General features: G+C 48.2%; 5 protein-coding genes and 1 pseudogene across 5 annotated transcripts; 3 read left to right on the forward strand and 3 right to left on the reverse strand.

Moving 5' to 3' along the window:
• Positions 1 to 2,885: 2,885 nt before the first annotated feature.
• LOC136536610 (uncharacterized) lies at positions 2,886 to 4,637 on the reverse strand. Its single transcript, XM_066528846.1, has 3 exons — positions 4,413 to 4,637; positions 3,844 to 3,986; positions 2,886 to 3,729 (listed from the first exon to the last, which is right to left on the reverse strand). The coding sequence occupies exons 1-3, from the start codon at positions 4,635 to 4,637 to the stop codon at positions 2,886 to 2,888; spliced, it is 1,212 nt and encodes a 403-aa protein (XP_066384943.1).
• A 3,486-nt stretch (positions 4,638 to 8,123) lies between these two features.
• LOC136538923 (small ribosomal subunit protein mS86 (rPPR1)-like) lies at positions 8,124 to 9,959 on the forward strand. Its single transcript, XM_066530848.1, has one exon. It carries the CDS (start codon positions 8,162 to 8,164, stop codon positions 9,476 to 9,478), a length of 1,317 nt encoding a protein of 438 aa, XP_066386945.1. The 5' UTR covers positions 8,124 to 8,161; the 3' UTR covers positions 9,479 to 9,959.
• Positions 9,960 to 10,136: 177 nt separating this feature from the next.
• LOC136538925 (type III polyketide synthase A-like) lies at positions 10,137 to 12,362 on the reverse strand. The gene is made up of 2 exons (XM_066530849.1): positions 12,134 to 12,362; positions 10,137 to 11,125 (listed from the first exon to the last, which is right to left on the reverse strand). The coding sequence occupies exons 1-2, from the start codon at positions 12,318 to 12,320 to the stop codon at positions 10,137 to 10,139; spliced, it is 1,176 nt and encodes a 391-aa protein (XP_066386946.1). The 5' UTR covers positions 12,321 to 12,362.
• A 2,906-nt stretch (positions 12,363 to 15,268) lies between these two features.
• LOC136538926 (uncharacterized) lies at positions 15,269 to 21,515 on the forward strand. Its single transcript, XM_066530850.1, has 9 exons — positions 15,269 to 15,929; positions 16,080 to 16,210; positions 16,321 to 16,406; positions 16,496 to 16,590; positions 16,684 to 16,780; positions 16,923 to 17,037; positions 17,155 to 17,309; positions 17,382 to 17,507; positions 21,162 to 21,515. Exons 1-9 carry the CDS (start codon positions 15,748 to 15,750, stop codon positions 21,399 to 21,401), a joined length of 1,227 nt encoding a protein of 408 aa, XP_066386947.1. The 5' UTR covers positions 15,269 to 15,747; the 3' UTR covers positions 21,402 to 21,515.
• LOC136513400 (uncharacterized) lies at positions 17,850 to 19,817 on the forward strand (annotated as a pseudogene).
• A 1,638-nt stretch (positions 21,516 to 23,153) lies between the features above and the next one.
• Positions 23,154 to 25,390, reverse strand: LOC136536612 (uncharacterized). Its single transcript, XM_066528847.1, has 2 exons — positions 25,058 to 25,390; positions 23,154 to 25,026 (listed from the first exon to the last, which is right to left on the reverse strand). Exons 1-2 carry the CDS (start codon positions 25,222 to 25,224, stop codon positions 24,552 to 24,554), a joined length of 642 nt encoding a protein of 213 aa, XP_066384944.1. The 5' UTR covers positions 25,225 to 25,390; the 3' UTR covers positions 23,154 to 24,551.
• Between the last annotated feature and the right edge of the window lie 837 nt (positions 25,391 to 26,227).

A 26,227-nucleotide genomic window follows, 5' to 3' on the forward strand; every position in this document is an offset into this window, starting at 1 on the left:
ACCCACATACTCCTCCTCATTATCAAACATGTCTAGCTCCCTGTTAGGCTCTAAAGGATACTCTGGCCCTTCATCTGGCTCAGTAGTAGGCTTGGTAGCAGGGCTAACAGGAGGATTAGGCTGCTCAGCAGGATCTAGAATAGGATTCTCATGCCTATTGGGATCTGGACTAGGATTCTCATGCTCAACAGGAGGAATCACACAAAGAGGCTCTAGGGTAGCAAACTCATCAACATCTGTAACTTTTCTTTCAAAAACTCCTACAACAAGTTGGCAATGCATTTGATCCTTATACATTTGAAACACATCATTCAGCTGGAAGTCATTAACTAGTCTGACGTCTTCACACATCCTTTTGTCAAAGAACCACACATAAGGACTTTGGGTAGGGGACCATTTGAACTGATTGGTCAAGCTTTGCATCAGCAACTCAAAAGTGAACGATCCTACCTCCACATCCCATTTAATCACACTACCCTTCATATAAGCTTTCCTACCATTACTACCTGTAGTACAGAAACCTTCAACTTTAATCTCTAAGGAGAACAACCAAACCCTAGCAGCAAACAAACAATTCATAAATAAATACACTAGGGTCCGCACAATTCCTCAACCTACTCGCATCGCTACTCAGACTCAAGAGATTGAAGGTTGGAGATCCATACCTCTCCTCGCCGTGCTCCATGTCCGCGGGGTCAGCCATTGCGCTCAATGGAACACCATCATGAGGTCGCTGTAGAGGCTCCAATCATTCGGGATCCGGGAGGATAGCTTGGGCGCGGGCGCGGGCTCTAGGACGCTGGCGGCGGCAGCTAACTCGGGCATGGGCGCGGGCTCCAAGACGTCGGCAGCTAGGGTTAGGGTTCAGGTTCGGGTCTCCACCATCGCCGCATCGGGAGGATGAGTGAGAGACAGAGTGAGCGTGAGGAGGAGAAGGGACTGAGAGATGGGGCCACGGGCGCAGCGTAGGGCTCTTTCATCTTTGGATGGGGGCAAAATCGTCCATACAGAAAAGAGAACAGTGCGCATACGACTGCTAGTGGGCCCAAGCAGCTGAAAGACGTAGAGAATGGCGAAACTTAGTGAAACGATGAATTATAATGGTAGATCTCAAAATAGACGAATTTTAATGGTACATCTCTCAGAGTTCTGAGAATGGTTATGGTTCAGTCAAATAACGAGAAAATTGCTAAAATAGGACTCCCAAACATGTGCCTTTGCTAAAATATGACTCCTAACGTTGGCTTTGCTCAAATAGGACTCGAAACGTTGTCACTTTGTTATAATGACATTTTGACACTTTTAATCACATTTGTCATCTCAAATACATGTATTTTGCCTTGAGCTGACTATTTTGCCCTTAGGCCTTTAAAACACGTGTATAGGTGGGCTGCTGGCCACTGCCTGAGCTGAATGGCCGGCCGCCTGGGCATGGTTGGCCATGGCCTGGGCTTGCTGGCCGCTGCCTGTATAGTGTAGTACGTACTGCATGTACAATGTAGTACGGAACAAACAAGACTGCCTCGTATACGTACTGAATGCATGCATATATATACAAGATTGAAATAGGAAAACACATGAATTTAGGACAATCAAGTTCATATCATAAAACCATGATTCTAGCAGTTACAAGTTCATCGCATAAGACTATAATTTAGTTTAAAACAAGATCCAAGTCATTAAATAAATCATGAGCAGTTTACATCTCATCACACAACTAAAGTAATTCATCCAATGTGTAGCTTCCTCTTCAGTGTCATCTTCTTGGGTGCTGCAGTGGTAGGCATCCTCATGGGACTATTGGTGTCAACTTATGAAGATGTGCCCTCCCCTAATAACGTCGCAAGCATGCTGCACATAAATTTAATACGACAATTAGATGTTTGGAAAAAATAGTGTATGGTAAATGTGTCAATTTCTATATTTATAATTTTTTACCTTCTTGTGACCCTTCCTGGACTATCACGTAGAATTTTTTCTCTAGTCGGCCTCCGTGGAGTGCTAGGTTCCGCTGGCTGTATTGTAACATTTTTCCTTGGTTGCCTACGCTTTCTAGACAATCGAAGATAACAACCACAAACTTGAGCAATCAAAGTTAATCAGAAAAAAATCAACGACTTCTCACATGCTACAGAGGCAATAATGCAAGCAAAGCAAAGTTCAGAGTTCTTATATGCATATATATGCTAGTGGCCTCATATTCGTACTGCATGCATGCAAAGGACAGACAAGACTGACTTGGAACAAACAAGACTGCCTCATATACGTACTGAATGCATGCATATATATACAAGATTGAAATACATGTACAGACTAAACAAAGTTGTGGAATGTACATACTATTTACCTCTTTTTTGCAGTCCCATTGAGCGGGCACTTGGAACTAGCTTGCCTATGACCTTTTCCTCTGCATCTTTTGCAAGTCATAGGTCCTCTGATCATCTTCTTTCCCTTTGCATTTGTTGGAGCAGTATCATTGTCACATCCCTTCTCACCCTCCATCTCATTGGTAAATTTTCCATCTTTGGAACCTTTCTTCTTGTGTCCACCTTCCATCCATTCCTTGATTCTTAGTTTCCTCAATCTTCCAAGAGGTAATTTAGCTAGAGGTGCACCAACTAAAAAAGGTAGGTCGACTTCTGGCCATTGTGTTTTATCTATCATCGGTTCAATCTCTCTTCCATAAGCCGCCCTAAACCTATTCACCGAGTAGTAGTCATGCACGAACTGTTCTAGGTCAATTCCCCTTTGGCGGGTTACATAGGCCAATACATGCTGACATGGCTTACCATGTGCTGCCATTCTTGACAAGTACAAGTCCTTTGCTCTAACTTGACAATGTGTCTCACAGAAATGCCGCTGCTATGGTCCCACACCTCTGCACTCTAATTAGAACATTTCACAATTTTCAAGTGTCCCAAACCTCTAGTATTTGCTCTTAGCTGAACCATAATAGCTGGGAGAATCCTGCCCTCAGGTAGCCTGTATGCAATAATTCTTCTCTTGTGCCACAGTACCATGATCATTTCTCTGATCTTATCAGCAAGGTCAGCAACAGGTAGGTCCTTATGGTCTCTAATCCAGTTATTAAATGACTCAACAATGTTACTAGTTCTATAGTCACACTTAATGTCTGGATTGAAACCACACCTATACCATAGAAGGTTGTGATTGGCCTGTAACCATTGCACTGCTTCTGATGACTCACTTAGCATTTTTGCTAAATTGTCATAGAAAATCTCCTCTCTGTAAGCTCTTGCAGCAGGATATATCTGGATAAACCCTCTAAATCTCTTTTTGAAGTTTCTGGCTAGATGATAAAAGCATTCCCTTTGCTCTGCATTTGGGAATACATTCTTCACTGCATTCTCTAAGCCTTTGCAAGCATCAGAACATATAGCAAGTAGTGGAGGATCACTTATAGCCTTCTTCAACTGTTCCATGAACCAAGTCCAGTTGACTGTTGTCTCAGAAGCAATGAAGCCATAAGCGACTGGATACATCCAATTGTGACCATCAACTGCTACAGCTGCGGCCAAGTGACCATTCCACCTTCCATTAAGGGCTGTAGCATCTATGCTCAAATGAGGCTTACAACCTTCCAAGAAACCATCAATACATGGTTTAAGAGCACAGAAAAAATGGTGGAAATATACCTCACCATCCACCTCAAGAACATCAATCTCAACTACACTCTCGGGGCTCCGCTTCTCGACCTCGGCCTTCCACCTATATAGCAGCTAAAAACTCTCTGACCATTTGCCATAAACCTCATCAAGAGCTTTTGCTTTACCCCGCCACACAGTGTCATATGCAATTTCACACTTGTGATCTGTCTCCAACCTCTTTTGCAGTTCCCTAGCACCAATATTTGGTTCAGCTCTAAGTATACTCGCAGCCCATAGAGCTACCCACTTGCAATTTGGAGTTGTAGTTGCCATCCTCATGCTAGACACACATGTATGGTCATTGACTAAGACGGTAACCTGCAAGAAAAAATAAATCAATGAGATATATTGTGTACTGTTGCATCATATATAGACACACATATGTACTGTTGCATCATATATAGCACAGAAAAAAAATCAAGGACTTCTCAGTCATATATAGACACACATGAAATAATGCACGTTCACAGCAGCTAGCAAAGTAGACAATCAAGCATAGGAGCATGCACACGTCCGACCAATCAAGTAGTACCAAATGAATCAGAGGCATGCAAGCATATATGTATATATAGTACTACATGGCAGTAAAACACTTTCATCCGGGCAATTAAACATAGGCAATGTAGAATTAATGAAATAAGCCCTGTATACCTCCGTTGTAGCACTGCCTTGCAGTTTTCTGCCATTTATCCTCCAAATGCAAGGGCGATCTTCATCACCGGAATTGCAATAAGCCCTATATACCGTCTTAGTTGACTTCTCTACTCGTAAATAGAACTCCTTGTTGATGGCAAATTGCCGAACTGCCAGCTTGAACTCCTCCATTGTTGGGTACATTGTCCCTACCTCCATTGATGGGTTCTTCTTATCATACGTAATGACCATCTCACCGGGTACGGCATCACTAGTAGGGATGGCAACACCATCAATATCTTGCCCAAGCACAGTATCATTCACTTGTTCATCCATTCGGCAACCAAAGCCTTGTGTAGGTACATTTGTTGACTCATTTATTGTGCCCTCTTCTGTCAAGCCTAAAAACTCACACATCCGGCTCTCGCTCATAACTTCAATTCGACCTTCATCATCATGTGTTTCCACAATTTGTAATGTTGCCCAATCAACTTTTTCCTATAGTTTCCACATCATTCACTTCGGACCTATAAACAAGTCAAACCTAGTTTTATTTCTGTACGGTACTTGTACTGAAAAAAAAAAGATCTAGTGGATGCAATATATACCTTTGCACTTGAAGAACATGAATGTTGCACTCTCTTGCCGGATGAGGAGCAGTAGGCAGAAGTGACCTTGCTAGGGCTAGAGCATCGATGGAGGCCTCCACTGCTGGCTGCGGGCCATCGGTTGCCCCAGCCTAGGAAGCTTGGCCATCAGGTGCCGCGCCCAGTGCACCAGCTTGGTCGGGCAGGCCAGCAGGCGCCATGGCCAGGGCACCGGGCAACGCCGAGGCCAGAGCACTGGGCGACACCGCGGCTAGGGCACTAGGCGTAGCCTCGGCTAGGGCACCACGCTGAAGGGTCGAGATGGCGGACTAGAGGGGGGGTGAATAGTCTTTTCTAAAACTTAATCGCATCGGCTAACCGATACAAATGCGGAATTAAAACTATCGATCTAGCCAAGACTATACCCCACTATATATGTTCACTAGCACCTTGCAAAGATAACAATTATGCAACAAAGATGCCGGGCTAGTTAGAGCTCTCCTAAACAATTCTAGGAGCAAGGTTACACAAACCTATGCCACTAGTATTTTAAGCAACAAGAGAGCTCCTACACATGCTAGTAAGCAAAAGCACAAAGCTAACAAAGCTCACTAGCAATGCTCAATAACAAGGCAACCAATGCCTAATTAGAGAGCGCAAATACTTAGCTACACAAACTAAGCAATGTGACTAACTAGGTTACTAAAACCAAATTAGCCACGCAAGGGAGCTACTTCTATGCTACACAAGCAAGAAGGTAATTAGCAAGCTACACAAGCTATCTAATTACAAGAGCAACTACACAAGCTTAATATGTATAAAAGTAATTGCAAGCTTGTGTAATGGGGATGCAAACCAACGGGAAGAACAAAGTTGACACGATGATTTTTCTCCCGAGGTTCACGTGTTTGCCAACACGCTAGTCCCCGTTGTGTCGACCGCTCACTTGGTGGTTCGGTGGCTAATTAGCATCACCCGCTAAGCCCGCACGTTGGGCGCCGCAAGAACCTACCCTAGAAGTGAGGGTAGCTCAATGACATGCTTTACTAGAGTTGCTCTTCGTGGCTCCCGCGGGGCGAGCACAATGCCCCTCACAAGCACTTCTCTGGAGCGCCGCACAAGCTTCTTGCGCGCTTCGACGGAGACCACCACCAAGCCATCTAGGAGGTGGTAACCTCCAAGAGTAACAAGCACCATCGGCTTGCAACTCGATCACCTAATGCCACTCGATGCAACCTCACGATGCAATCGCACTAGAATCGCTCACTCACACAATCGGATGATCGCTATCAAGTATGTGTGAGATAGAGGGCTCCTAAGCACTCTCAAGCATGGACACAAAGTCCCCCAAGGTGCTCCCTACCAGCCATGGCCGAAGGCCACTTCTATTTATAGCCCCAAGGGCTAAACTAGTCGTTACCCCTTCACTGGGCAAAAATTGGGCCGACCGGACGCTCCGGTCGTGTTGACCGGACGCTGGACCTCAGCGTCCGGTCGCCCGCAGACAGCCACGTGTCTCGATTCCAACGGTCACTTGACCTGACCAGACGCAGCAGCTTCAACTGACCGGATGATGAACCCCCAGCGTCCAGTCGTTTCCAGTAAGGTACTGACCTCGACCGGACGCGTCCGGTCACACTTGATCGGACGTAGCCCAGCGTCCGGTCATACTCCAGCTTCTGCGTCACCGTACGTCAGCCTGACCGGACGCACCCTGCCAGTGTCCGGTGCTTTCAGACCCAGCGTCCGGTCAGTTGACCGACGCCAACGTCTTCGCGATCAACTCGTTTTCACTTCTAACTTCTTCACCCTTACTCTAATGTGCCAACCACAAGAATTTGCATCCGGCGCAATAGAAAATAGGCATTCCATTTTTTTCGAAAGTGCCGAATCCCCTGCAAACACTACCTCCTTTGTAAATGTACCAACACTACCAAGTGTACACCACTATGTGTATGTGTGTTAGTTTTTCACAATCATTTCCCAAAGGATGTTAGCCACTCAACTTGCCACGCCACTCGATCCTAGCGATGATGCAAAGTTAGATCACTCGAGTGGCACTAGATGACCGATATGCAAACAAGTTTGCCCCTCTTGATAGTACGGCCATCTATCCTAAACCCGGTCATAAACTTCTCTACACACCTATGACCGGTGAAATGAAATGTCCTAGGTTATACCTTTGCCTTGCGCATTTCATTCCAACTCCTCCAATGTCGATGCAACACATGCACCAACACGATCAACAATGATATGATCCACTTCATATCATCACATGATCATATTGGTTCATCGATCTTGACTTTACTTGCTCTTCACCGTTGCCATCGTCCATCGGCGCCAAGTCTTGCTCAAGCTTCACCGCCACGCGGTCCATCACTCCAAAGCCTTCGACTTGCCCTTCACGCTTGCAACCGGTCCATCAAGCCAAGTCTTGTCTTGATCTTCTCCACCTTGATCACATGACTCAATGTCATGTCTCATGTGCATTTAAGCTCCTTCATCATCATATGTGTGAGCTTTGCAACATCTCTAAGCCATTTTCACCTTCATGGCATATGTTGCTCACACACACGTACCTGTGGACTAATCACCTGTGTATCTCACATAAACACAATTAGTCCACCTAAGTTGTCACTCAATTACCAAAACCAAACAAGGACCTTTCACACGCGTGGCCAGGGCTTCGGTTGCCTCCAAGGCCATGGCCGGCGGCGTCGGTAGGGAAGGAGGGGTAGTGGGAGGGAGGAACGCCAAGGCCAGAGCACCGGGCGACACCGTGGCTAGGGCACCAGGCGCGGCCTCGGCTAGGGCACCACGCGCGGCCAGGGCTTCGGTTGCCTCCAAGTCCATGGCCGGCGGCGTCGGCAGGGAAGGAGGGGCAGCGGGAAGGAGGAACGACGGGATGGCGTCGGCCAGGAGATCTCGTCGGCCAGGGCTCGTGCATCGTACGGAAGGAGGAACGACGGAAGGAGATCTCGTCAGCCAGGGCTCCAAGTCCACGGATAGATTAGAATACTAGAAGGGCAATACAGTCAATATGAGAAAATACATGTATTTGAGTTTTGGAATATGATTAAAAGTTGTCAAAATGTCATTATAACAAAGTGACAGCGTTTTGAGTCCTATTTTAGCAAAGCCAACATTAAGAATCCTATTTTAGCAAAGACATATGTTTGGGAGTCCTATTTTAACAATTTTCTCTCAAATAACCGAAAAGGAAATAGGCCCAAACCCTGCCAAACCCCGTACCGTAGTCCCCGGTTCCCCACCATGGCGTCCCTTCTCCTCCGCCGCCGCCACGCTGCGCACCCACGCGCCGCCGCCGCGGCCTGCGCTCCCTTCCTCCGCGCCTTCTTCGCGCTCCCCGACGTCGATCCCTCGGCGTCCTCCACCGCAACCCCTACCCCGGCCGCGCCCACCACCACCTCCGCCCGCGCCCCCGTGCTTGACCTCCAGCTCGCTGTGCGCGCCGAGTCTGACCCAGCCCGCATCCACTCCCTCGTCGCCTCCGCGCTCTCCAGCGATGACTTCCCGCGCCTCCACACCTCGCGCCAGCTCTTTTCGCTGGCCACCTCGCGCCTGACCCGCCTCCGCCGCCCCGACCTCGTCGCCTCGCTCCTCGACCTCCTCCTTGCCTCCGCCCCGCCCTCCCCGGGCCTCCTTGCGCGGGCGCTCTCCCTCTACCCGGGACCCGACGACGCGCTCCGGGCCTTCTCCTCGTCTCCCCCCGCCGCCCGCTCCGACGTCTCCCTCTCGGCGCTCCTTTCGGCGTTCCTCCGCGCCGGCCGCCTCGATGACATCAAGTCCACCTTTGCCCTGGCGGAGTCCTCGCACGGGGTCGCACCCGGCCGTGCCTCCCACAATGTGCTCCTCCACGCGCTGGTCAAGAACTCTGAGCTAGCTGCTGCCCGGAAGCTGCTCGACGAAATGGCCAACAAGAAGTTGAAGCACCGCCCTGTGCCAGACATCATATCCTACAACACTGTCCTTGCCGGTTACTCCGTGCAGGACGATGAGAAGGGGTTTGAGAAGGTTTTGAAGGAGATCAGCTTGAGCAACCTGGAGCCAAATGTTGTCACCTACAACTGCCGGATACAGTGGTTCTCCAAGAAAGGCGAGACAGTCAAGGGGGAGGAGCTGTTTGATGTGATGGAATCAAAGGGGGTAGCGCCGAATTACCTTACCTACAATGCTCTCGTGCAGGGTTACTGCAAGGAGGGAAATGTCGGGGCAGCGATGCGTGTGTTCAAGAGGATGAAGGTGATGAAGAGGCGGGAGGGAAGAAGTGACTTGGGTGTTTCCGCACATTCGCAGGTATATGTGGTGCTGTTTAGGAGTTTGGTAGAGAAAGGGAAGCTTGATGATGCGTTGTGGATTTGTAAGAGCTGCTTTGCAATGAAGGCAGCACCAGTGTTTGAGGCTGTTAAGGGTTTGGTCGAGGGTTTGGTGAAGGCAGGCAGGTCAACAGAGGCCAAGGATGTTGTTGCCAAGATGGAGTTTCTTGTGAAAGGCGATGCTAAACTTGCTTGGGGGAAGGTTGTTGGTGAACTTTCTTTCGAAGAGGGACCGTCAAATTCGAATCCATGATTTGCTAGAGGCATCTGCATTACGTCTGATTGATTCATGCATTTTGGACTTTGAATGATGATGGCGAAGAAGATAGGCTTTCAATGTGGGATCCAATGTTGCCTTCTTGTTGTCGCTGGACTGTATTTCGCAAGGTCCGTGGTTAGATCAGGATGTAATGGATGCCCCCTTTACTGTAAGAACTTGCTCAATTTTGTGTCTTTAAATAATACTTGAAATGATGTTAAAGTTTAACATTTGTCGAAGTGCTTAGGAGATCATGATAGATGATACATCTACTATCTATCATTGTAACATGTTTTTGTTGTAATGTGTGTTTGATGCCACATCACATAATTACTCTGCTTTTCCTTTGAGAGTATGATAGTTGCTCTGTAATTAGTGCACTCATGCATACAATCAATATTGAAGTAATCCTGCAATCAGTGCATAGTACAGTGGAACAACAGGCTGTATAGTGCCTTATTTCTACAATGTCTAGGAAGCAAACTCAAGTACCTTACACTGTTTGATAGAGAAACACATAAATACAGTAAAATGCTAGCGATGTACTATGTGGTGCACAGCTGCCACCAAGACATCTATGCTCTTTATGCGATGTTTCTGTGTATATATAATTAGTCTTCATGCTTGCCATGTAAATCTTCCCTCCATTATATTAGCTTGTGAAGGTTTTCTTAACACCTCGGACTAGCAGTCCTTCAAAGGTGATGCCTGGGCCAAAAGCCAAGATCAATCCCCACTCTTCACTTATTGCCCCTTTATTTAACTCATCCCTCAAGTACTCCAGCACATAGAAGATTGTATTGCTGCTCACGTTTCCATAGTTCTTCAAGGCTTTTCTGCTAATCTTGAGCTTCTCTGGCTGAAGTTCAAGGCAGAACTCAAGCCTGTTCAATATTGCTGGTCCACCAGGATGCACAGCCCAAAATACATCATTGAAATCCTTTATCCCTACCTGGTTCATGAGAGTCCTGCAGAAACCTTCTATGCGGCTTTCAATCTTCTCAGGCAAATCACGCCCTAGTTTAAAATTAATTCCTTCCTCTGCGATCTTGCCATCAATTACCTTATCAGTCCCAGGTAGGAACTCCTGCGTGGAGAACTCAAGCTCTAAGAAAGGATCTTCTGCTGGTGCCATGGGGCCTGCTCCTATAATCACAGCTGAGGCACCATCACCAAACAGGGCAGCACCAACAAGGTCATAAGGACGGTCATAACTTGGTGGCCGGAAGCCTAGCACAGTGGTCTCAGCAGCTGTTACTAAGACACGGCTCCCTGGGTTGTTCTCAGCAATGTCCTTGGCAGTGCGGAGGGCAGCAGCACCACCGGAGCAGCCAAGGAAGAGAAGGGAAGTGCGCACGGTGTTTGGGCTAAGGCCAAGGCGGGCAGCCAGGTGAAGGTCTCCCCCTGGGAGGCGAAGCTCACTGGATGAGATGTAGATGAGGTGGGTAATATCAGCTGCAGGGCGGCCCCAATCGTCGAGGGCAGCACGAGCTGCAGCAGCACCAAGGTCGATCACCGCGGCATTGCAGATGTCAAGGCGGGGTGTCAGTGTTGGAGTACCCTCCATCTTCAGCTCTGGGTGCTTATCCAGTAGCTCCTTGGACATAACAGTGTACCTTGTCCTCACTGTAGTGGTCGTGCCTGGAAAATAAAATCATTTGGGCAATACTCATATGTTTATCGGAGGCAAATCAAATCATCACATAGATACTGAAGGCTGTATATGGTGATCTTATAGTTCTTATTCAGTGAGCCAGGCAGCCCTAAACAGGATGCAAAAAGTGAACTAAATCAGCATCATAGTGATTGTTTTAGAGCAACAGTTCACTGATTTTGTGTGCCTGTGTTTTTTTTCTCCTTCTATAAGGAATTGTACTGTATTTTTCTTCGTGCTAGTTCCATTTTCCACTTTGCAATTGACACTTATATGATCAGGTGATATTAAAAAATCATGATCCTGTGACAACTGGATGTTGTTGTTTAGACCATAGATCTTTATGACTAGAGCTAAGCTGCATTTGTCAATCAACTTAAAATTCTCAACGTAAAGATAAGGAAAAAAGTCCAAATTATTCCCCTTAACTTTGACATTGGTCCAGATAACCCCCCTAAACTAATATTTGATTCAATTTACTACCTTAACTATTTGAGTTAGTCCAGTTTACCCCTTAACAAGATTTGTTATTTTTGTTTCTTCACGTATATGTTGAGTTTTAATATCAAATTTTGTGATGTGGTAGAGGACATTATGAGTTATATTAGAAAAAAAAACTATATTATTTTCTGCCACTATTTTGATAGCTTAGGAAATTTAATAACAATAATACTAGAGATACAGTATCATACTAAATATAATGATGGAAAATTCATGATATATTTTTCTAACACAAACTATGATGCCCTCTATCACCTCAGAAAATTTGAAACTAAAACACAATTTGTACATAGAGAAACAAAAAAAAGAAAAAAAATCTTTTCAAAGGTGTAAATTGGACCAACTAAAATAGTTGGAGGGAGTAAATTCAACCAAATGTTAGTTTAAGGGGTTATTTGGACATAGGCCAAACTTAGAGGGGGTAATTTTGACTTTTTCCTAAAGATAAAACCAATTTACAAAAACAGCAAGTGTGATGAAACAAGGAAGCTTACAAAGGCGCTCAAGCTTGGCCCTGGTGGCGGGATCGTCGCAGCTGCTGTCTTGGAGGTAGCTCTCCACAACCTTCTCCTGAGGCAGAACTTGGTCAGGGAAGCCCTTGCCCAGCGCGAGCAGCATCGCCTTGCCCCTGGAGCTCTGGCTCCTGCCATTGGCGCCCATGCTGCCACTGCCCGTCGTCATTGTCACTGCACTGGTGTGCCTTGGTCTACCTTTCTGTTTCTAGTGCTGTACTGCTGCTGTGATTTTCTTGTGCGGCGAGGCCATGGCAGCATCTTGGGCGCTTTAATAGGCGGTGTGGTTGGGGAGGTGGGTTTGTTTGGTTTCGGCTCTGCAGGTGACGAAGAAGGCATGAGCGAAAACATGGTAGGTCGCGGACTGGTCGTCTCGTTCCCCCTTCTTTTCTGGGGGGAGATGGTTCATTCTTTCCACCCCTTCTTTGGTCTGCCCAGTATTTTTTCCCATCCAGCTGGTGTGATCTTTCATTACTTGTCCTTGTATGGTCGTACCGTACGAGTGAGTGTGATGCTAGAAAATACTTTTCCTTTGTAACGCTGTTTACATGTGGTCGTGTGGTTGATGCTGAAACCTGTGGGTAGGTGCATGTTCTGTAATCCAGATGTTTCTTTTAGCGCAATGTGGCAGGTGTTCTTCCGTTGCATTTCATATAGAAGGAACTGAACATATATGTAAAAGGTCTCAGCCGTCGAACTGATCTATGAGAGATGAAGAGAAGTACAGCTGATGCTGTTTTGTTGTGAGAGAAATACTGTAACATAACAGGGCGCAAAACTGGAAAACAAATGTCCTGTTCGTCAGGTGAACCAAATACGCCCTTACCTACTCGGCGGAGTGATGGCTGCGGGTGCACAGGGGTTTTGCGTGATACCGTGAGTCCGTGACCTAGGGACATGTTTGATTTAAGCCCAGGCAAAGCTGCCCGAGTCAGGCATGAATGAATTTTTAAGATTGCCGCCTGGAAGGCCTTGAACGAAACAGCCTCTTTGCTTGCACAGTTGCACTTGCAACCAGATCAGACAGCTACTCAGCTGAGCGACTCGATCGCGCAGTCCTATCGGATCGGAACGCAAGGACGCAACGCCCCACGGATCCGATCGCCCAGCTCAGTCTGTGGTTGCGCGACGTCCATTCCTCGCCGGTGTGTTAGGCTGACGAGAGTGGCAGCTCGCGGCGCACGGGCAATGTAGGCTGCCAAAGCAAAAACTGCCCCGCGAACCGTGGAACCGGGCGCTGTTGTGTGCGCGATGGTGCCCACTGCCCAGCAGGAAGGCCGACGCCGGACGAGATCACGAGAGCCTCCAGAATATGGAAAACCGATCAACGGTGGTCAGAGCATCACCATAGCTCTCTAATACTATCCCTCGTCCTCATAAATCTGTTATATTAGGAGAGAGGAGATAATTTCATTGCTCCTACAGCTCCCCAATAGCTCTTTTTTTATTAAAAAAAAATTCTCCCACCTTTCCTCAGATAAAAGGAGAGTTGTATCTCTCCCAATAGCCTAGGGCCTACCATAACTGTCATCTTCTTCCCCGTTCGCAGCTTCTAGGACGTTGGCCGGAGCTCGTCGATCAAGCTCTGCGGACAGATCCTCGCCTCCCTCGCGCGACGCGGCCCGACGCTAGAGGCTGCCTGTGTTTCTCCAGTCGTGTTTCTGTGTGAGGCTGCCTGTGTTTGGATAAGCTTGTCTTTGTACATGTCATTAAAAATGGACCATAGTGATAAAAACAAGTTAGAAATGTTTGACTTAAGGTAAATCTTAGGAATGCAGGTACCTAAAGAAAAAACTTAGACTTCCTTTGCAATGTGATCTATTTTCTGTGTTTTTTCCATTTCTACGATATTCGTGCACACTTAGACTTTCTTTGCAACGTGAGAACAGGACGACTAGCGTCCGGATGTTCGGAATATGGCGCCCGTTCGGACGCAGCTCCCACACCCGTGTCCGACGCATGCAACTCCCTTCACCCCGCATCAAATCCTGCTCTGGAGCCAGTGTCCGTCCGGACGAAGCTCCGCACCTGCACCCGACGCCCGGCCATATTGCATCCCACTCCCTGCGCCCCCACATCGCACGCCAGCGTCTAAAACCACGGCCCCCGCGTCCGCGTGTGAACCACGACGGCGCCCCGGCAGCAGCACCAGGCCTGTCGCGCCCATCCCTCGCCCACACATGAACCACGGCGGCGCCCCAGTTCATCAGCGCACATTGCAACATGTGCAACACCCAATCAAATTTTAAAACTTAAATATGAAACATTTGCAACATAAAACTAAAACTGATGAAACATTTGAAATATGCCCTCGAAACATGTGTGTATAGCAACATATGCAACATCCACATCCATTTTTGCAACATAAGTCCGAAACATCCAAAACACATGAAAACAAACACTTGAAGCATGCATGTGCAGCCATAGCAAACATATGCAACATCTAGATGAAAATATTTGAAACATGTGTCTGAAGTAACTGAAATACTTTGAACATAGGCTTGAAACATGCGTATATTGTCATTGCAACATATGAAACATCCCAGATCTACTTTTGCAACATCCAGATAAAACACATGAAATATAAGTCTGAAACACCTGAAACATAGCGTCGCCGGTGGCCACGGCCTAATTAGTGGGAACTCCGGTAGCCAGCAAGCTCGGATTAGGGGGGCGTCGTTGCGTCGAGAGCAACGGTCCAGCGTACACTCCAAAGGCAGCGTGTAGGCCTCCCCTTCCCACCTACGGACGCGCTGGATGGGGTGCAGGCGTAGGCCTCCCCTACCTCTCCTGTGACGGGCAAGGTGGATACGGGCATGGAGCGGGGCGCAGAGCTGCACGGGATGTGGCTAGGCGCGGTGGCGGAGAGGAAGGCGAGCGGGAGGCGTGGTCGCGGAGCGCAATCACATACTCGCGGTGCTGCGGTGATATTTTCTTTTAAGAAATTAAGGTGGTTGAAGGGGAGCGGATAAGAGAGCCGGGCATAGCGGCCCACCGTCGGGGCTGTCTGACGGACGTCGCATTACCGATGTGTGAATTTTACCATTTTACTGTGTGTTTTTTTTTTCTGTTTTCTACGATATTCGTGTACAGTATCTATCAAATTCGAGGAGCATGGAAGAATCAACGCAGCGCTCTCTGTCGGACGAGCTCAACCAGTTAGTTCAGTTCAGTCGACTTGATAGATCTACATATATAATTGGGCAAACAGAGATACTCCAACAGGTTTCATTTCGTCTCCAAATGAATTTGTGTTCCAGCCGATCGTCTTCCTAGCAGCCTAGCACGCACAAGACGCCGCCCTTTGCCCTTTGCAGAATTGCAGCCGCCATCCAGCCGGCCTCCTGTCTCTTTTCCCCTGCGTCGCTGTCGTCTTCGTCGCAGCTCTGCAGCTGCAGATGCCGATCAGGTGACGCGTCACGTGACGGCGACGCTCCCATGTACGTACTCCAGTACACGGACACGGCCAGGGCAGCAATGCAAACAAAGCAAAACCCCGCGTGACAGCAATAGAACGCAGCTAGTATCTGAGCTCACCTTATCCGGACACCCACACGAACACGGGCGCTAACAAGCAGCGGCAAAGCGGCGGCGCCATGGGGCGGAGGCTGTCGGCGGTGTCCAGGCGGTCGGCGCCGTCGCCCATCCAGCAGCTGTCCCACCTGGCGCAGCGCGTCGGCGCCGTCAACCTCGCCGAGGGCTTCCCCGACTTCCCCGCGCCGCCCCACGTCAAGGCCGCCGCTGCCGCCGCCATCGCCGCGGACCTCAACCAGTACAGGTTTCCTTCGCCACGACACCTCCTCCTCCTCCTCTGTCCTCTCGCGCAGTCGCGCGGTCGGAGCCATCAATGCTCCGTCAGGGGGAAATGTTCCCGTTCCACTTCCGTTTCCACTTCGACTCCGCCGCGACTGACTGCAGCGGCGCGTAGGCATGTGCAGGGGATCTGCGACATCCTCGCCAAGACGATGAAACGGGACCATGGCCTCGACGTCGACCCACTCACGGACTTCGTCATCTGCTGCGGCCAATCCGAAGCATTCGCTGCGGCTATCTTTGCAAGTACTGTAGTATAGTACAGACTAGCGGGCATTCCGACTGAATTATGCTAGTTTCAGAACCTTGTGGGCATTCTTACTGATCAATATGCATTTCCTTCCCCTTCCATGCAGCAATCGACCAAGGAGATGAAGTTTTGCTCTTCGACCCTGCTTATGAAACGTATGAGACATGCATTGAGCTAGCTCGTGGCATTCCTGTAAGATCATTTTTCTAGTTCAGAATCCAGTTTTGTTTTGTTTGTAGCAAGCTTGATAATTCAGAATTCAGTCTCCGTTGTTTATTTAGGTCTATGTGCCATTGGACCCACCTTCTTGGACTCTGAACGAAGACAATTTTCTGAAATCTTTTACAAGTCGGACTAAGGCAGTGGTCTTGAACAGGTCATTGTTTGATTCATGCTGTTACCTGCCGTGTGGATATGTTTGTGCATAACATTTTTTTTAACTTGTGAAACGACCAAATCACACTTGCAGCCCACACAATCCAACAGGGAAGGTCTTCAGCAAAGAGGAGTTGCTTATTATTTCCCAGGCTTGTCAGAAAATGGACTGCTTTGCGATAACTGATGAGGTACATCTGTGATGAGCAATATGGATTGTTATTATCCCCACACATACTGAAAATTTGTGGGCTTTTTTATACATATTTTTCCAAAGCAAATTTTGATAAAATCTGTCTATCTCTTGTCTCAATATGTGTGAATATCTTCCAGGTTTATGAGTATATTACTTACGATGCGAACAAGCATATCTCACTGGCTTCTCTTCCAGGGATGCAAGAGAGGACCATCATCACATCCTCACTGTCAAAAACTTACAGTGTAACTGGTGAGTACAACTCGGAATTTGCTGCGCAGTTTGTTGTGACACAACCAACAATAGAAATAGCAACCTTTTGTGACTTGTTAGATGACACTTCACAAATTAACTGTCTGGACTGACTAGGTTGGAGACTCGGTTGGGCTTGTGCAGCAGCAAGCATCGCCTCAGCTATTAGAAATATCCACATTAAACTAACAGATTCAGCTCCTGCACCATTCCAAGAAGCTGCATTGATTGCATTAACAAGCACAGCAGGCTACTACACATCCCTGAAAAAAGTGAGCCCTGGTGCTAATCATGCTTCTTGAGATTGAGCTGTCTTACCTTGCAATTGTGATGACTTTGGCTAGGATTATGAGGTGAAAAGAGACTTCATCCTTCAGTTGCTGAAAGACTTCGGCTTCAAAATCAGCTTCAAGCCACAAGGTTCAGTATTTGCGTTTGCTGAGCTGCCAAGGTCCTGTCAACTTTCAGATGTGAGTTCCTTCAATAAGAAATCGAACTACATCTGAAACAATTTTCTCTATACAGTGGAACTCAGATGAGACCATTTTTCTTGAGCTTATTTAAGAAACTTTGAATTTGCTAATGTTGAAAACAAAAATCACTTTGTTTCTAGTAACACAATAACATAAGTGTTGGAGTATGAGAGCATGAGTATATTAGGCCCATGAGGCCCATGTATGACTAAGATATATTGCTACCCTTCTAGGGTTAGCCTAAGGAATAGACTCTCACAACTCTAGCATGGTATCAGACTAGATTTTCTTCTTCCCAACCAGCCGCCAGGCGCCGCCGGCCGGCCTCTTGCCGCCGCCATGGCTGGCCGCCCTCCCCCTCCCTCCCCCACCTACTTCCAGGCCTTCCCCTCCCTTCCCTACCCCTCCTCCTGGGCCCAGCGCGCGGGCGCGGCCGGCCCGGCCGCCGCCGCCGCCGGCGGCCTCCTTGCCGCGGGCGCGGATGGCCTGGCCGCCGCCGCTGCTTGCTGCAGGCGCAGGCGCGGGTGGCCCGGCCGCTGCCCCGGGCGCGGGCGCGGGCGTGGGTGGCCCAGCCGCCGCTGCGGGCGCGGGCGCAGGCGGCACCGCGGGCGCGGGCGCGGGCAGCCTGGCCGCTGCCGCCGCCGCCGCTGCAGGGGCGGGCGCGAGCGCAGGCAGCCCCGCCGCTGCCGCTGCCGCCGCTGCTGCGGGCGCGGGGAGAACCTGGAGCCTTTCTTCTTCCCCGCTCCTCCTCCTCTGCCGCCCCCTGCCCCTCTCCAGACGGCAGGGGCCAACTCCGCTCTCGCAGCCGCCCTCGTGGCTGCTCGGGCTGCTGCTGCGGACAGCCAGGCCCGGGTGCGGGCTGCCGCCCTCGCTTGGGAGCGCGAGCGCGACGCGGCTGATGCCCTGGCCCGCCAGATCGCTGAGGCGGAGCAGCTCCTCATCCTCCCTACCTCCTACGACACCGCGGCCACCTCCTCAGGCTCGACGGGTCACCGCGCGTCTCACACCGCGGTCATCTGGCACGACCCGGCCGACCCGCACGTGGCTCAGCTCCACTACCAGGCCGGGGGTGTCCAGAACATCCGACTCCTCGTCCCGGTCGTCCTCGAGCCTGAGTCGCCCTCTTACGCCCGCTGGAGGGACCTGGTCCTCCTCACCCTCCGCCGCTACGCCCTCGACGACCACGTCCTAGTCGACGCCTCGGTCGCGGCCCAGAACCCATCGTGGCTGCGCCTTGACAGCGTCGTCCTCTCCTGGATCCTCGGGACAATCTCCTTGGACCTCCACGACCTCGTCCGCAACTCTGCTGACGCTCGCCGGGCCTGGCTTGCGCTCGAGGGCCAGTTTCTGGGCAATGCAGAAGCCCGGGCCCTGCGTCTCGATGCGAGCTTCCGCACCTTCGTTCAGGGTGACCTCTCCGTTGGCGAGTTCTGCCGGCGCATGAAGAGCATGGCGGACTCCCTCGGCGACCTTGGCTGGCCCGTGGAGGACCGCATTCTGGTCCTCAACGTCCTCCGCGGGCTCAGTGACCGCTACGCCCACCTCCGGACGTGGATCACCCGGCAGAGGCCCTTTCCCTCCTTCCTGCAGGTCCGTGACGACCTTGTCATGGAGGAGCTCACTCAGGGCGTCCAGCCAGGGTCCACCTCCGCGCCAGGGTCCTCGTCTTCCTTGACTGCCCTGGCCGCTACTCCTCCGGCGCGTTCGTTCGCTCCACCGCCGTCGTCGCTTCTTGGTTCTCCTCCCCCCGGGCCGAGCGGGGGTGGGGGGGGGCCGTGGCGGCCGCCATCGCCGCGGAGGGGGACGTGGGGGCCGCGGGAGCCACCAGTCGCCCGCGACTCCACGGGGTGCACCCTGGCCCTCTTTCCACAACCCGTGGTCGGGGCGCATCTCCATGTGGCCCTTCCCGGCTCCAGGCGGAGAGCCTCGCCCACCAGCGGCCTTGCTCACTGGAGCTCCTCCGGGGCTTCACTTCCCGTCTGCGTGGGCTCCACCTCCCGGCGCATCTTCGTGGGTGACACCTCTCGACACCTCGCCCGGGCCTGTCGGTTGGAACCCGGCGGCCTTGGCCAGATCCTTCAGCACCATGGCCCTGACACCGCCTGCCGATCCAGATTGGATCGCCGACTCGGGTGCCACTTACCACACTACTCCAGACCCTGGTATACTCTCCTCTATTTACCCTCCTTCCTCTCATCCTTCGTCCATCATGGTCGCGAATGGTTCGTGTCTTCCAGTTACGTCCGTGGGTGCCGCCGGCACTCATGGTTCCTTTCGTCTTCCTGACATTCTTGTTGCACCCTCTATGGTTCACAACCTTCTTTTTATTCGTCGTTTTACAGCTGACAATTTCTGTTCTGTTGAATTTGACTCTTCTGGTCTTACTGTAAAGGATTTGGCTTCCCGGCGTCCTCTTCTCTGATGTGACAGCACGGGACCCCTTTACACCCTTCGGTTTCCGGCGTCTGCTTTCTCTTCGTCGCCGTCTACTTTGTCAGCTGCCTTCGCCGCCACTCCTTCCTCCACCACTTGGCACCGTCGCCTCGGCCATCCTGGACGTGATGCTCTGACGCAGCTTAGTCGCAGTTCCGACATTGGTTGTACTCGGGCTCACGATGAGCACTTGTGTCATGCGTGCCAGCTGGGCCGTCATGTTCGTCTCCCTTTTTGTTCTTCTTCACATACTACGCATGTGTTTGATCTTGTACACTGCGACCTATGGACATCTCCTGTCATCAGCATTTCTGGGTATAAATACTATCTTGTGGTGGTTGACGATTTCTCGCATTATTCGTGGACTTTCCCTTTGCGTGCAAAGTCGGATACCTTCACCACTCTTCTCCACTTTTTCGCCTGGGTGTCTACTCAGTTCGGCCTTACCATCAAGGCCGTCCAGTGTGACAATGGCCGTGAGTTCGATAACGGCACCTCCCGTGCCTTCTTCCTCTCTCAAGGTGTCCAGCTGCGCATGTCTTGCCCGTATACCTCCTCCCAGAACGGCAAGGCCGAGCGCATGATTCGCACCACGAACGACACCATGCGCACCCTTCTGCTCCAGGCGTCGCTTCCTGCTCGCTTCTGGGCAGCTGGTAACACGAGTTTGTACTATATTGATCTTATAACTTCACACTACTAGCTTACACACATTTCTTGATCTTCACAATCAAGCTCTACTATCACACTACACACTTGCTTACTATACACCATACACTAGCTTGATCTTCATAACCAGTCTCTATCTTCTCTATATCTCTCAAACTCGCTTCTACACAGGAGCATTGCTGCCTCTTTTATAGGACTTTCAGGTCAGTTGCTACAGGAACCGACCTAATAGTACACAGCTCACGTTCTCCTACTTGCTAGCTAAGCAACCTGTAAAAATCAATTTTGCTGCATGTTCACCCCAGCAACTTGCTTCTTGCAGTGGTAAACTTCAAGTTTGCTGACTCAACCAACAACTGCTTAAAAAAAAAAACCTCAACCAACAACTAGCTAGTACTAGAAACTTCACAGCTGCTGTCTTCGTGTAGCTTTCTCATCCATAAACCATCAAGTCCTATACATGCATGATGTTTGACACTAATATACCTAATATGACAAGATAAATCCTAACAGCTAATTGGTCCTTCTTTTGTGCACTATGCAATTCAGATAGAATTTGTGATGAAGTTGATCAACGATGCTGGTGTGGCTGCCGTGCCTGGCCGTGGGTTCTTCCACAAGACTTATGACGGTGAAAGCTACAGTCACCGGTATGTCAGGTTTGCATTCTGCAAGGGCGACGACACACTTAAGGCTGCTGCCATGAAGATGAGGAAACTGGCAAGCAGGCAGGGAGAACCATGGCTTACTGGCAGAGAAGAAGATCAGACTATGCTCGCCTCTAATTGATCGAAACCTTTTCGTTGTTTTATTTGAATAGATTTATTCGTCGTTTTAGTTTCTGGATACAACTTTGATATCATGTCATGTTTTCTTTCCGTACAAATATACTAAACTTTGACAGAGCAACCTCGCGAACACAAACGTGTCCCATAAAAGTGTAACAGCTAGTTGCATATTTTTTCGTGGTGCTGCGTTGTTATGCCTGCTAATACTAACATGATATCATAGGATGGTATTTTTCCCCTCCTTGTTAGCACAAATCCTTGCATGTTTTAGTTGAGTATATCGAAACCACTATTGCTTGATTGTTTAGGTTAGTATAGAAGCGTGCCTAACAAGAAACTTTAAGTGTTCCCTGTGGTTCTATTACAAGTTTTATAATAATTGGAAAAAATATGGACTGTTCATTGATAGAGATCGGATGGTGGAAAAATAGAAAGTCCTAAAGGAAAGGTACGTGGAACCTCATACCGTGCTCTAGGTGTTTGCTTTAATCCATATAGTGCATTGCTAAGCTTGTATACATGGTTGGGGTCTTTTAACATCTTCTCTCCAAGTTGTTCATTTGTTGTAGTGATCATTCTTTGAAGAATTGGGGATTTGCATGGGTCATTTGCAGTTTTTGTAATGCTTGTTCACTACATTGCTTCATATCTCATTAGTTCTTTATTTACAATTTTGCATTGTCACTAATTCACCAAAACCTATGATAGGGTCAGCTGCACTTTTAGGATTAGTCTGGTGGAGAACTTTACTTCCTTTGTTGTGTTTGGAGCTGAGGTGGTCGGTTTCTTTGTGTATGTTCTAGCTTTGCGTTCTTGTGTCCCCACAAGCTATGTGGTAGTGCTCTTATCTTTGAGCTTCGGGGTTCTCTTGAAGTTATGTTGTTGTAAATCTCTTCCTCTGACGAAACATGTGCTCAGGCACGGTCACAAGAAGAGTGTGTGACTTATAATGTGCTCAGACACGGTCCCATAATGGTTGTCATGATCGCTCTCCTGATACTGATAAATATACAATGATTACCTTGAAATTTAGCTTGAGTTGTGCAGTTAGAAATTATTTAAGATATAATGTGTAACTAGATCTGCATAATGTTCTGATCACAAGCTTGCATGTGGAGCATGACTTGGGCATGGCCCTGGTTTGATAAGAGTATAACTTAAAAAAAAATCTACTTCTGAGAATTTTATTATCCCTAGTAATACAAGAAATTCCGTACTCTGTCTGTTCTATCTCCATTGGAGAATTTTAGCTGTGAATGCCCTAAGCTACTTCATTTCTCCTGTAAAAGAACCTTGGCGGATGGGGAGTGCACTAAGAAGCTACTTTTAGTGAAACCAATCAAGAAAATCCCCGAACTCCAGCTTTATTTTATAGCCACACCATAGCTAAGATGTGGACTTACCGCTTCACTTCAAGAGTGTTGACCGATGTTTCACTTCATTGCTGTTGTATAAGAGTAAAATAATGAATATAATAATTTTCATGAATAATAGCTTCCTCAGATATAAGTTCTGAACAATCGACCACAGCTACCACAAAAACTTACGTTGGTCCAAGTTTTCAAAATCAAAACATGTGTCAAACAAAGGTGAAAGGCTGACATGTCAACAAAAGGCTACTTCCATAATAAAAGATAGACAAAAACGGAAGTAGCTACTTCCAAAATGAACAAAAGACTAGATAGACTTCAAAATCAGGGCTCAGCAAGGACTTTAAGAGAAACCAAACAAGCCAGATGTCATCAAACTGTATGCAAATTTTACTCATCTTTTGTGGAACTATCAGGTTACCATTCTCTTATCCCTGACTGTCCTTGGACGGACATTCAACTTTTGGAACTAAAAGTAATCTTGCTGCCACAAAGCACTCAACAAGATAATTACTCAAACCGATTATTCTTGCTGAGATTACAAGTTTTCGCATAAGGAAAGACCAAGGATAAATGGGATCATGATGAGATATATGAGGCAAGCAGGCAACCCACGTCAGTTCATCTATGTAGCATCACCACCAGTACTTTGCCCTTGCTTTCTGTGCCATATAAATAAACCGATGCAGGGAGTTAGAAAGGGATGAAAGACAGTCTGTAATAGCAATGACTTTGATAAATATGCTAGCTAAATAAAAATGTTCCATTAACCCATGGAAAATTTACTTGCAGGTCAAGAAAGAAAGACAAAAACTGGCTCCATTTGCAGATATAGATAGAAAAAGGACAACTCTAAAAAAATTAGACCAACCAAGGAGGAATTAGGTGGTTTGCAAGGTTTGTGTTAAGAAGAAAATAGGCACCAAATTCTGCTCAACAAGGACTTGAACCTAGGTGGTCAACCACACTCTCAACCGACTGAGCTAGGCTCAGCTTCCTATGAAGGACAAATCTAATATAAGTCAAACTGAAGGTAGGATCGAAAGAACTAAACAATTGGTTAAAATAGATATGGGCATTGGCCATACTAGTGACCATCCATATGAAACCTTCAAGTTTGCCAAATGAAGTCCTTGGCTCAACTCATATCCAAAGATCATATCTTTCGATCAATTGTTTTCAACAGTATCAGTTCCAATCTCATATGGTATTGTTTTGTATTCTTTGTGCATGACTGTTGCATACATATTTCCAGACTCGTCAAATTTATTTCAATTCAGATCCTCAGAAGTCCACATGGTACTACTGTTTTGTATTTTTCGTGCATACCTGTTGCATACATACTGCCAGACTCATCAAGTTTTAAGGTATTAATGCTGACTCCAAATGATTTATCCATAACTGTTTGGTTTAACAATTTGCATTATTTGAATAACCAGTGCTCAAAGAAACTCAAACACTGAAAGTTTCATCCTTCATACCATCCAATACAATGAAGATAGGTTTCATGAAAAAGATAAACTTACTTTCATCCTCTACCAAGTTGAGTTTTTACACAACCATTGCAAAGGAAGTCAAAGTTATGTAAAGAGATGGGAGATGCTTAGAGAACTAGAGCTAAGGTTCCATGACTATAATTAAGAATACTGGAAAGTATTTTTTTTTTTTGAGGATACAATTAAAGTTGAAGTCATTGATGATTGTGAATTCCTTCAAATAAGACAAAAAGCTTAAAGCGGCCTAAGAAGTATTTACAAAGTCGGAGTGCACCTACCCCAAGATTATGAAGGGCTAAACGGCCACACCAAACTTTCATGGCAGATAATAGAGCACAATTTGTAGCTATAATCTAAGATGTTCATGCTGTAGATGGTTTCAATTTCTGCCGTCTTGGGATCATAGTAGCCTAATGACCAACCTGCATTGAGCAAAATCCGTCCATCCTTTGGATCAATAGCCAACGGTGTAGCGTTCTCCAACAAGTAATCTGGTAAGAACTTCTCAAGCTCTATGTGATACTCCACTAACCAGAGGTCACAATCTTTCATCATCCATACATCAATTGTGTTCACACTCTGATCCGAATAAGCCACACAAAGTGCACTCTGAAGCTGGAGGATGGTCATATGCCCACAGTCATGGCTGCATGGTGGACCTTTCAGGACTTCAAATTCCTGTCTTGACATTGAATGACACGATTTCACATCACAAAGTGCACTCTGAAGCTGGAGGATGGTCATATGCCCACAGTCATGGCTGCATGGTGGACCTTTCAGGACTTCAAATTCCTGTCTTGACATTGAATGACACGATTTCACATGTTGCAGAAACTGGTCCAAGATTTGGTTCTACCAACCAGTAAATCTTGCCACTGACAAAAGCAGGTGGGGTGGCACTTACAGGTCTAGGAGGAGGGTCTACTTGACGCCATTGCTCATCATTAACATATTGCATTTTGCATTGTAGCTCATAATATCTTGTTTCCAGGTTCTTCTCTTTGTAGGTAATATGCACCACAACATGCTTGTTAATATCTGAATCATATCCTAACCCAATACGGCCAGCAAACAAGGTTCCATCATTATCATCAAAAGATGTGTGCTTACAATACCCTATGGCAAGATTGCATATGAAATCCAAGGAAGCACGGCTCCCCACATTAAGGCCATGGACAGGCTGTGGGGGGGGGGGGGGGGGGGGGGGGGGGGGGGGGGGGGGGTACATGTCGGCGTTTCGAGTAAGCACTGGCTAGTAAATTTGTATATTACGCGTCTGACCCGGATGGTGTGCTAAGAGGACACAAAGATTATACTGGTTCGGGTCGAATGTCCCTACGTCCAGTTTCGAGCTGCTCGTGTTACTATCACTGAGTTTGTAGCAGGGGGTTACAAACTGACGAGAAAGGGAGGTAGCTCCCAAGTCTCTGGTGTGATGCGGTGTGTTTGTTCGATGAATCGCTGTGTGATCAATCGATATGCGATGAGTCGATGTCCCTAGTGGGACGCCTTGCTTTCTCTTTTATAGGTCAAGGAAAAGCAGGGGCTACAACCGAAGGGAAGAGGGGGAAAAGAAAGAGAAATAAGGCTCCCGGAGGTGCACCGCCCTCCTCGTGGGTCCCGCTGACCCTGTAGATCGTGGTGGCAGTGGCGTCGTACCAGGGTCCTGTTGGCCGCTGCAACTTACGTGCGGGTGTCGCGCGCCTTTCTTGTCTTCCATTCCATCCGAGCGAACGGAATGGTCAAAGGGCCCCCTAACAGAAAGCCATGCGGGGGGCTAGCAGTACAGTGCCAGTCAACGGACACCGGTTGACTCCGGTTGACTGACGTTGGACGGTGGTCAGGCAGGGAGTTGGCAGCACAGTGCTAGCCTATTGATGCGATGGGTGACGCGAGTTTCCAGGAAGGCCCGAATCTACCACCAGTCGCATCAGGACATGTCCGAGACGTGCTCCCGGGCG

The sequence above is a fragment of the Miscanthus floridulus genome, chromosome 2 (assembly GCF_019320115.1).
Source record: "Miscanthus floridulus cultivar M001 chromosome 2, ASM1932011v1, whole genome shotgun sequence".
Lineage (NCBI taxonomy): Eukaryota > Viridiplantae > Streptophyta > Magnoliopsida > Poales > Poaceae > Miscanthus > Miscanthus floridulus.

Coding starts and splice junctions, on each gene's coding strand:
- LOC136536610 (XM_066528846.1), bottom strand. CDS start 4,637: ATGGATGAACAAGTGAATGATACTGTGCTTGGGCAAGATATTGATGGT. Junction 3,987..4,412: donor TAGAGAAGTCAACTAAGACG/GTATATAGGGCT, acceptor TTTTTCTTGCAG/GTTACCGTCTTAGTCAATGA. Junction 3,730..3,843: donor GCTAGGGAACTGCAAAAGAG/GTTGGAGACAGA, acceptor GCTGCTATATAG/GTGGAAGGCCGAGGTCGAGA.
- LOC136538923 (XM_066530848.1), top strand. CDS start 8,162: ATGGCGTCCCTTCTCCTCCGCCGCCGCCACGCTGCGCACCCACGCGCC.
- LOC136538925 (XM_066530849.1), bottom strand. CDS start 12,320: ATGACGACGGGCAGTGGCAGCATGGGCGCCAATGGCAGGAGCCAGAGC. Junction 11,126..12,133: donor GGCCAAGCTTGAGCGCCTTT/GTAAGCTTCCTT, acceptor TTTATTTTCCAG/GCACGACCACTACAGTGAGG.
- LOC136538926 (XM_066530850.1), top strand. CDS start 15,748: ATGGGGCGGAGGCTGTCGGCGGTGTCCAGGCGGTCGGCGCCGTCGCCC. Junction 16,407..16,495: donor AGCTAGCTCGTGGCATTCCT/GTAAGATCATTT, acceptor TTGTTTATTTAG/GTCTATGTGCCATTGGACCC. Junction 17,038..17,154: donor AAAAACTTACAGTGTAACTG/GTGAGTACAACT, acceptor TGGACTGACTAG/GTTGGAGACTCGGTTGGGCT.
- LOC136536612 (XM_066528847.1), bottom strand. CDS start 25,224: ATGCAATATGTTAATGATGAGCAATGGCGTCAAGTAGACCCTCCTCCT. Junction 25,027..25,057: donor TCATTCAATGTCAAGACAGG/AATTTGAAGTCC, acceptor TCCACCATGCAG/CCATGACTGTGGGCATATGA.